This window comes from Emys orbicularis, chromosome 13 (assembly GCF_028017835.1).
Source record: "Emys orbicularis isolate rEmyOrb1 chromosome 13, rEmyOrb1.hap1, whole genome shotgun sequence".
Lineage (NCBI taxonomy): Eukaryota > Metazoa > Chordata > Testudines > Emydidae > Emys > Emys orbicularis.
Window position 1 is genome coordinate 12,243,268 of NC_088695.1, and position 11,148 is coordinate 12,254,415.

The 11,148-nt window shown below is 42.5% G+C and overlaps 1 protein-coding gene across 1 annotated transcript; it reads left to right on the forward strand.

Annotated features, from left to right (window-relative positions):
• The first annotated feature begins 540 nt into the window (after window positions 1-540).
• On the forward strand, window positions 541-1,497 carry LOC135888273 (olfactory receptor 14A16-like). Its single transcript, XM_065416081.1, has one exon. It carries the CDS (start codon window positions 541-543, stop codon window positions 1,495-1,497), a length of 957 nt encoding a protein of 318 aa, XP_065272153.1.
• The last annotated feature ends 9,651 nt before the right edge of the window (window positions 1,498-11,148 follow it).

The window sequence follows — 11,148 nt, forward strand, 5'->3', positions numbered from 1 at the left end:
AGACAAGAGTAGAGCCCAAGTGTCCTGACAACCCCTGCACTGCACAGCACAGAATAAACAATACAACATAGCGGTGATGGAGGGATGCTGCTAGTCCATTGTTACACGCATTTAAAATGTGTTGGCATTTTAGTCTATCTGTTTCATAGCCAAGCTGGAGCTTGGTGATGGTCGCAACAGAGGGACCTCCTTTGGACGATTTTTTGGGTTTGGATTGTACTCTGTTCCATTCTTCATACTGCATTTTAACAAGCCACATCTTGGGCCAAATCCTCAGATGGGGTAAAGTAATGAAGCTCCATTGACTTTAAAGGAGCTGACCCAATTACACTAGTTTGATAACAGGACAGATTGCTTGTCCGATGCGAGAGCACTAACAACACCTAAACATTGTAAGTGACGAGTGCTGTGGATCTTTGACATTCATATAATGAGATATTAGAGAAAGGTGAATCAGGGCTATTCCCTGTATCACTCTAAACCTGACCATTGTCTTTCTCATTCCTTCCACAGCCATCAAACACCTTACTGAGGAAGAAAATGTCCAACCAAACCGCCGTGACCGAATTCCTTCTCCTGGGATTCTCTGACGTTCGGGAGCTGCAGATTTTATACTTTGTGGTGTTTCTAGTGCTTTACCTTTTATCGCTGGTGGGGAATCTTCTCATCTTCATAGCCATAGCCCTCGACCACCACCTTCACACCCCCATGTACTTCTTCCTGATGAATCTATCCATCCTAGACCTCGGCTCCATCTCTGTCACCATCCCCAAATCCATGGCCAATTCCCTAATGAACAACAGATCGATTTCTTATTCTGCATGTGTTGCCCAAGTCTTTCTCTTTGCCTTCTTTGCTTCAGCAGATTATGCCATACTGACTGTCATGGCGTATGATCGATACGTCGCCATCTGCCAACCACTGCACTATGAGACTGTGATGAACAGAAAAGCTTGTGTCCAAATGGCAGCCAGTGCCTGGATTAGTGTTATTCTCTACTCTGCACTGCACACTGGAAACACGTTTGCAATATCCTTCTGTGGAGGTAACATGGTGGATCAGTTCTTCTGTGAAATCCCCCAGCTCCTCAAGCTCGCCTGCTCTGACTCAGACCTCAGTGAAGTTGGGTTTCTCATCTTTAGTTTATTCTTATGCTTAAGCTGCTTTGTTTTCATAATTGTGTCGTATGTTCAGATCTTCACCACAGTGGTGAGAATCCCCTCTGAGCAGGGCCGGCATAAAGCCTTCTCCACCTGCCTTCCTCACCTCATTGTGGTCTCCTTGTTATTTTTCACCACCACTTTTCCGTATCTGAAACCCATCTCCAGCCCTCCATCGGTTCTGAATCTCTTGGTGGCCGGTCTCTATTCTGTGTTGCCACCAATGATGAATCCGATCATCTATAGCATGAGGAACAAGGAGCTCAAAGGTGCACTGAGGAAACTGATACGTTGGAGGGTATTCATTAAGAATGAGAAGTCCATATTTATTCTTTGAGCATGATTTCATTCTGTGTTTCTTTAGAAATATAATTATCTGATCATATTATTGTCTCCATGAGAACATACCGTGCTATCTGTTTATGCAGAATTGGGTATTTACACTAGAAAAAATCTAGACAAACTTGACTGAAGAAAAAAAAGAGTTATTATAAGAATATAAGAACATAAGAATATGGCCATTCTTATGTTCTTATAAGAATGACCATACTGGGTCAGACCAAAGGTCCATCCAGCCCAGTATCCTGTCTATCGACAGTAGCCAATGCCAGCTGCCCCAGAGGGCATGAAGCTAACAGGTAGTGATCAAGTGATTTCTCTCCTGAAATCCATCTCCACCCTCTGACAAACAGAGGCTATGGACACCATTCCTTGCCATCCTGGCTAATAGCCGTTAATGGACTTAACCTCCAAGAATTTATCCAGTTCTTTTTTAAATTCCGTTTTAACCTATGGGTTTTTTACCTATGAAAGCTTATGCCCAAATAAATCTGTTAGTCTTTAAGGTGTCCTATTATAGGTTTACACCAATGTAAATAAGATTAGAATCTATCTCTCTATCTATCAAGCAATTATATAGCGTTACCCATCACCATGTTATATGAGCACCTTGCACATAATATCAGTAGCCATAGCAAAAGTTCCTAGTGGGGTCTATGGCTCTTCTTATTTTGGGTGATGATAAATCTGACTGAGGTATCAACGCATTTGTAATTTGTTTCTCTATTTTTTAATTTATTTTTCTTTAGCTGGTTGGTTGGTGGTTTGATTTATTTCTTTGTTCCAGGTGGTTTTGGAGGTGGAAAGGCCCAGTGAGATGGTGAGTGTTTGGTTCAACAGGATTTTCAATGTTTATCCTCTCTCGGGAGTGCCCATATATCATCTCTTTGATGAGGTTTTTCTGAGTGCACTGAAGGTTTGCTCCCCACAATGATAAAAGTGTGCAAAAGAAGTTTCTGCATGGCTGAGTACCTGCTGAAATGATTATGTATATACTGTTGGGGTATTATTGTATTATTAATGATGTGTTGGGGAACAAAGAGCCTCAGGGAGGCATCTTTTTATGATTTTAACTTAAATGATTATGTAAAAGCTGTGTCACTGGTGCTGTGGTGGAAAGGCTGTTCTGAAGAGAAACTTTTTCCAGGGTTTCCTAAAGAAAATCTGATTTTGATAATGAGGCCAAAATTGGATCCCATTGCAGTCACTGGGTCTAGCCCCTGACTTCTAGTAGATCAGCATTTTGCCAATGACCAGTGCGCACAAGGATCCAAATTTGGCTGACAGCACCTTGGAAAAAGTGAGGGTGACGGAGATGTAAGGGTCATATTTTCCAACTCAGCTAGACCAGCACCAATGCAGAGTAGATCCACTGACATCACCAGTATAATACTGATGTTGTTCTGACCCAAAGTCTCTGGGTTACACTCAGTAGTAATATAAACACTGATGTAAGTTACTTGTCTGGGGTCCTTTTGTTCTAACCTTGGTGTATTTCACTAGGAGGGTGGTGAAGCATTGGAATGGGTTACCTAGGGAGGTGGACAAAGCCTTGGCTGGGATGATTTATTCTTCTACGTAAAAGAATAAATGGACACAAATTGGACATCAGCAATGGTAACATACAAAAGCCAGTAGGGGAACACTTCAATCTTCCTGAACATTCTATAACAGATTTAGAAGTAGCGTTACTTGAACAAAAGAACTTCAGAAACAGACTTTAAAGAGAAACTGCAGAACTAAAATTCATTTGCAAATGTAACAGCATTAATTTGGGCTTGAATAGGGACTGGGAGTGGCTGGCTCACTACAAAAGCAGCTTTGCCTCTCCTGGAATTTACACCTCCTCATCAATTATTGGGAATGGACTGCATCAACCCTGATCGAATTAGCCCTATCAACACTGGTTCTCCACTTGTGAGGTAACTCCCTTCTCTTCATGTGACAGTATAATAATGCCTGCATCTGTAACTTTCACTCCATGCATCTGAAGAAGTGGGGTTTTTCACGCATGAAAGCTTATGCCCAAATAAATCTGCTAGTCTTTATGTTGCCACCAGACTCCTTGTTGTTTTTGTGGATGCAGACTAACACGGCTTCCCCCTGATACTTGACACTATATCCACTGGATCTCCTTTGTTCGCATGCTTGTTGACCCCCTCATAGAATTCTAGTAGATTGGTGAGGCATGATTTCCCTTTACTAAAACCATGTTGACTATTTCCCAACAAATTATGTTCATCTATGTGTTTGACAATTTGGTTCTTTACGATACTTTCAACCAATTTGCCCGGTACTGTAGTGAGGCTTACTGGCCTGTAGTTGCCAGGGTCACCTCTGGAGCCCTTTTTAAAAATTGGCAGCATAGTAGCTATCCTCCAGTCATTTGGTACAGAAGCTGATTTAAATGATAGGTTACAGATGACAGTTAGTAGCCTTGCAATTTCACATTTGAGTTCCTTCAGCACTCTTGGGTGAATACCATCAGGTCCTGGAGATTTATTACTGTTTAGTTTATCAATTTGTTCCAAAACCTCCTCTAATGACACCTCAGTTTGGGACAGTTCCTTAGACCTGTCACCCAGAAAGAATGGCTCAGGTCTGGGAATCTCCCTCACATCCTCAACAGTGAAGACCGATGCAAAGAATTAATTTAGTTTCTCTGCAATGGCCTTATCGTCTTTGAGTGCTCTTTTAGCATCTCGATCGGTCAGTGGCCCCAATGTTTTTTTAGCAGGCTTTCTGCTTCTGATGTATTTGAATTTTTTTTTGCTATTGCTTTTGGAGTCTTTGGCTAGCTGTTCTTGAAATTCTTTTTTGGTCTTTTTAATTATATTTGTAAACTTCATTTGCCAGAGTTTATGCTCTTTTCTATTTTCCTCATTAGGATTTATCTTCCACTTTTTAAAGGATTCCTTTTTGCCTCTCACTGCTTCTTTTACTTTGTTGTTTAACCGCGGTGTATCTTTTTCGGTTCTCTTACTATGTTTTTTTAAATTGGGATATTCATTTAAGTTGACCCTCTATTATGATGTCTTTAAAAAGTTTCCACTCAGCTTGCAGGGATTTTACTTTTGGTACTGTATCTTTTAATTTCTGTTTCACTAACCTCCTCATTTTTGTGTAGTTAGCCTTTCTGAAATTAACGGCTACAGTGTATTCTGTCACACTTAGCCCTTAGGCCAGAATTTTCAGAATAACTCAGTTCCCATTCAAGCACCAAATTAAATGGTGCCCAGGAATGAATTTCATCTGATAATAAAAAAAGCCTCATGATTCCCTCTAAGTGAGGGAACCATCATAACTCAACGCTAAAGCTGACCAGGGAAAAAAGTCCCATTATTCACCAGTCCATCTATCTAGAGTGTGTCTACCTGCCTGCCATGAGTGCAATATCTGAGCCAGGAGTGCTCAAAAATGTTCCATCAAAACCTTTTCCAATAGAAAATTGCAGGGTTCACTGAAAAAAAAAATCACACAAAGTCTCTACTATGCTTGCAATTTTTCAGTTTTTCTTTAAAAAAAATGAAATCTGGAAAAAGAAACATTTTGGCTGAAAATTGAATTTTTACATTTAATTTAATAGTTTCTGGCAATTTTCAGACAAAAATGTTCAGTTTTAGAATTATTTTGAGAAAAAGTCAAAATTTTCATAAAGTACAAATATTTCCAACCACCTCTGTTTTAATCCATACCTCTTTACTGTATTTATCCTCACCCCATCCCTGTAAGGCAGAGCCGTGTTATTATACCCATGTTACAGATGGGAACTGAGGCCCAGAGAGAGTGATGTGACCAAGATCACACAGGAAATCTGTGGCAAAGCAGGGATCTGAGCTGGGTCTTCCAGGTTAGAATCATAGCATATCAGTGTTGGAAGGGACCTCAAGAGGTCATCTAGTCCAACCTCCTGTTCAAAGCAGGACGACTCTTCAACTAAATCATCCCAGCCAGAGCTTTGTCAAGCCTGACCTTAAAAACCTCTAAGGAAGGAGATTCCACCACCTCCTTAGGTAACCCATTCCAGTGCTTCACCACCCTCCTAGTGAAAAAGATTTTCCTAGAATCCAACCTAAACCTCCCCCATTGCAACTTGAGACCATTTCTCCTTGTTCTGTCATCTGCTACCACTGAGAACCGTCTAGATCGATCCTCCTTGGAACCCCCTTTCAGGTAGTTGAAAGCAGCTATCAAATCCCCCCTCATTCTTCTCTTTCAGACTAAACAATCCCAGTTCCCTCAGCCTCTCCTCATAAGTCATGTGCTCCAGCCCCCTAATCATTTTTGTTACCCTCCGCTGGACTCTTTCCAATTTTTCCACATCCTTCTTGTAGTGTGGAGCCCAAAACTGGACATAGTACTCAAGATGAGGTCTCACCAATGTTGAATAGAGGGGAATGATCACGTCCCTCGATCTGCTGGCAATGCCCCTACTTATACAGCCCAAAATGCCATTAGCCTTCTTGGCAACAAGGGCACACTGTTGACTCATATCCACCTTCTCGTCCACTGTAACCCCTTGGTCCTTTTCTGCAGAACTGCTGCCAAGCCATTCAGTCCCTAGTCTGTAGCAGTGCATGGGGTTCGACTGAATGGCACATCCTTCCTCAGTCATTGCAACATGACTAAGGGACTGGGACTCAGTACACCTGAGTTCTGTTCCTCTGAGCAGCTGTGTGATCTCAGGCCAGTCATTTCCCCTCTCTGTACAATCTGGAAAATGTGGCTAATGATACCGACCCTGCTTGATAAATCACTTTGAGAACAACAGCTAAATTTTATTGTTGTCTACATGTACATGGTGACCAGACACAGACCACAGAAGAATACTTGAAGAGTAAATTTGGGTGGGAAATGGGTTTCCTGTCCTGCAAGACTTGTCAAGATTTTGAGAGAGACAAGGTAGGTGAGGTAACATCTTTTATTGGAGCAATTTCTGCTGGTGGAAGGCGTAAGCATTCACACTTCTCAGAGGTCTTCCTTGGGTCTTGGAGAAGAGAACCAGAGTGTCCAAGCTAAATACAAGAGGGCACATATTGTGACACTAAGGAGATCACATATGTTGTAGGAGACCACTTAAAATGAAGTGGATAATTAACATGAAGTAGGCGATTAACACTCTGCAGAGTAGTCATCATGGACGCAGACTCCAAAGGAGCTACAGCCAATTTACACCTGCTGGGCAACTAATATGAATTACAGGTTTTTAAAATGTCATGCAGCATTGCATCTGCAGCCCAATGAACCTTTTAGTTTAGTGCTGTCTGCAGTAAGAGGAAAAACAATGTAAATGTTGAGAAAGAAAGAAAGAAAGAAAGAAAGAAAGAAAGAAAGAAAGAAAGAAAGAAAGAAAGAAAGAAAGAAAGAAAGAAAGACTGATTCTGGGCCGTTCATCCCAACAGAAGTTGAAGATCAGATACAGAAAATCTTAGCAACACTGAATTCCTCCGAAGTTCTATCCCGAGTAGAAATGAATCTCTCCATCACCATTAAAAGTTTCACTTGTAATTAATCCCAAGGGGCAAAGAGCTAAGAAAGTGCAGACAGGTTAGGAACTTTGGAATCAGCTTCACATCACTTTCACATGCAAAGAATATAGATTTGAAACTCTGTGGTGGGCCAGATCCCCAGCTGGTGTAAACCAGTATACATCCATTCAAATCACAGGACCAGATTCCCAGTTGGAGTAAATAATCCTAACTACTGTGAAGTCAATGGAACTGTATCAATTTCCACTGGCTTTGTACCTGGCCCTTAGTTTTTAGTCTCTGCCTCAGGGTACCTCCTAGTGACTGCTTCAAGCAACCGGGTCAACCTGAGCAGCAGGTACCTCTGATGGCTGCATCCCAGGAGATGCTGGTGCAATGCAAGAGAAAAACATATCTCTGTTCTCCCAGAGGTAATTATGTGGGGTTAATGAAGGAACAGGCTATTCTAGGCCAACTGAGGCTCTGGTGCCACTGGGCTCTTAGCTATTGCAAGTTACATGTCTGTGCTATATACTTTATTTCTGCAAACACCTTGGGGTACCCTTTCAGACTCTGCCCTGCCTTGTTTTTAGCCAAGGGTTCTTCCAGGGATGCTGTCATCATGAGAGATCCAGGATGGATGCTGTTTCACCTCTGTGTGTTTAGGATCAGCTAGGCAAGCTTGTCAGGATGGTTTGTTCCTGTGTTGAAATCAAAGCTGGGCTCACAGCCCTGGAGACTGGATTCAGCTGTTTAACCCCAGAGCAGGGACATCCTGGGCTGTGACCATGTCTGAAGCCCGCACAAGCTGGGATCAGCTCTAGAGGTGGGAGGGGCTTTCAGTCCCTGATCCCATTTAATCCATTGCCTCTGAGCCAAGCCTGCCCTAGGAGGGGAGCAGGGAGCTCCCACCTGTGGAGTAGAACTTCAGAGAGAGCCAGCAACTCAGGACATACAGCAAGGGGACAGCAAAGGGTTCTGGATAACACAGTGACGGATGCTACATAGATAGATAGATAGATAGATAGATAGATAGATAGATAGATAGATAGATAGATAGATAGATAGATAATGTCCAAACAATTCTGATGCCTGCATCACAAGCTGAGACAAATTCCACAAAGACCAACACAGTAAGTTTGGTATTTCAATTACATATTTTGGGCTATTAATGTTTAAGAAAATAAATGTGAAATTACAATCTGAGCTGTTTTAAGTCTGGTCTACACTACCGTGCTAAGTTGATCCAGATACACTATTTATGTTACGTAAACAACGTAACTGAAGTCGACGTAGCTTAGATCCACTTACCACGGTGTCCACACTATGCTATGTCGAAGGGAGACACTCTCCCCTCGACATAACTTCCACCTCTCGTTGCGATGGATTAACGACATCGATGGGAAAGCGCTCTCCCATTGATGTAGTGTGTCTTCACCAGACCAGGTAAATCGATGCTGCTGCATCACTTAAGAACTCTGATAAATCCTACTGGGTGCCTGTGTCCATCTTTAGGTGCCTAAATCCTTTTGTAATTCTGGTCCACAGAAATTACAGAAGCTGGGCCGGAGTCAAGGTAACCTGCGGGAAATCCTAGGGCCTGTGCCATGCAGATATCAGACTAGAGGATTATATTTATATTTTGGCTTGAAAATCCATGACTTCATGACATTTTGTCTCTGGGCCTCTGCTTCTGAGCTGTTGAGGCCCCAGGGAGTGAGTCCCTGCAAGCCCTTAGAAAATAGACATGGATAGACAGCCTTCTACAGCATCAGCCCTCTAGTGTCAAGGAAGCTCAAAGTCAGCTTATCTACAGACAGCAACAGGTTTCCGTCTAGTTCTGTCAGTTCATTCTCAGAGTGAGGGGTGAAAGGGCTCTTACATAGCTGTGTCTTTGGCTTCTAGATACTACAGCAGTAGGGAAATGGAGATAGAGAAATAATGACCAAAGAATCCTGGTGCTGGAAGATCGAATATATCACAAGTTGGGGAAAAATCCACAGTGTCCAGCACAGTAAATTCACTATTTCAATTAAATATAGTCATGGATTAATATACAGAGCAAATGTAAGACCCTAAACATAAATGATCATTTGGACCCTTTAAGGCTTTTGCTGTCAATTAAGTCAGAGAGCTAGAGCCAGTCAGAGAAAAAATCAGTGCAAAACTTTGCCTTTGCATCAGATACCCAAAATCAGAAAAAAATCAGCATTTGGCAACCAAACATGTATTTGTTTTTAGCAAAATACTAGTGTTAAATGAAAATGTTATGTTGCCAACAAAAGAAAATGGAGGTTTTCAGTTAAAAAAAAACATTTCAAGTATAGCAGAAATTTTACCTGGACATTTTTTTTAGTTTTAAATCCCATTTTAAAAACAAAAATGGGCAGAAAATCTCCGACCGCCCCTAATTAGAAATTGAGCTTTAAACAAAGTTGGGAAACATTATTCTTATCTTTAATAATACAGCCATTTCAAACCTGTTTGTTCTATTGCAACTGTGTTTATTTCTGTTTCAAAGGAATAGTTATGGAAAGGTAAAAAAACAGGATAGCAGCAAAGCCTGCAGATTGTGTTTTGTACACACTAGCACCTGTAAACACAGAGTCAGTGTTGCACCAGCCACCTGAAGCCTGTCTATTTCAATCCTGCCCAAACAGAATCAAAATCTCCTGCTCTAGCCCCATATCCTCTGTCGCACACTGCTGCCAGCAGAACACCAATGCTGTAAACAGGTGCACAGAACATACACATAGTAAAACACAGCCCCTCCCTAACCAAGATCATAGTCCTAGTAGACAAGGCAGAGAAAGTGGGGGAGAGGAAACAGAGGCACAGAAAGGGGAAGCGACTTCCTCAAGGTCACCCAGAAGGTCAGTGGCAGAGACAAGAACATAACCCAGGTCTCCTCATTGCCACTGACCTGCACAGCGCAGACATGAAGGTAGAGAGGAAAACTATAAACCATAGCAGTAACAGAGGGATGCTCCTAGCCCATCATTACACAGAGACACAAGTGCAGCAGGTATCAGGGGCCATGAATCTATCTGTAAGCAGGTAGCAGGCCGTCTCTGCACAGAACTCAGTGTGGAATCATCACAGACGAGCTGGCGCTCGGGGCACTGGATATGTCCTTTTTGTGTTTCCCTGGAAAGAGGGGATCAGGCTGTGCCGCTGGTTTAGAAGTTTAGTTACGTGTCCAAGTTGTTAGCCTGCTGTTTGTCCTAAGAAGAAATGAGTGGAAGGGACCTGGGTCACCGAGTCCAATCCCCTGCTCTCACTGGCAACCCAATCATATAATCCCCACCCTAAACTGACACAGCTCCATGTTAACACCAGTTAGGTTGTTTGTCAATGGCTCCTATTGGGAGGCTGCTCTATATCGTCCCTCCCCTGTTGGGGACAAACTTTCTTCTCATTTCCAAGCTAAATTTACTCCTGGACAATTTATCCCCATTCCTTCTTGTGCCGACATTCTTCTTTAGAATCAACAGCTCTTCTTCCTCTCTGGTGTTTACCCCCTCGATGTGTTTATAGAGAGTGATCATATCCCCTCTCAGCTGGCATTTTGCAAAGTTAATTAGCCAAACTCTTTTAGGCTACATCGACTCAGCAAGCTAGGGCTGTGATTCACCAGCTTGCATACATGTACTCATGTGCTAGCTTCGTACGAATAAATAGCAGTGTACCTGCATTAGCCATGCTGAATTCAAACCCACCTGAACCCTGGGGCTAAGTATTCAGCACAGTTTCCCCTTCTGCCATGGCTATACTAAGTTTCAGACTTGTGCTAGCCATCCTCGAGCTATTGCAAGTAGTGTATGTGATCTGGGAATCACTCCCCTGGCTCGTAGTGTAGATGTAGCCTTACTCTTCTTTCCTAAACTAGCTCTCCATTGTTGCAATAGGATGACCATCATTCCTAAGATTGTTGGGTTTGGGTTGTAACTTGTTTCATATTTACACTGCATTTTATCAAGCCTCATCTTGGACCAGCTCCTCAGATGGAGGAAACGGACGCCATCCATTAACTGTAAGGGAACTGTGGCAATTTTCAGTGGTGTGACAATGCTCCTCACTAGTGCTGTGATTGTCAGTGGTGAGGAGATGGAAGGACTCTAGCCTGACCACTGCCCTTGCCCTTCCTTCCACAGACAGTCCATGATGTACTGAGAAAGAAA

Coding starts and splice junctions, on each gene's coding strand:
- LOC135888273 (XM_065416081.1), top strand. CDS start 541: ATGTCCAACCAAACCGCCGTGACCGAATTCCTTCTCCTGGGATTCTCT.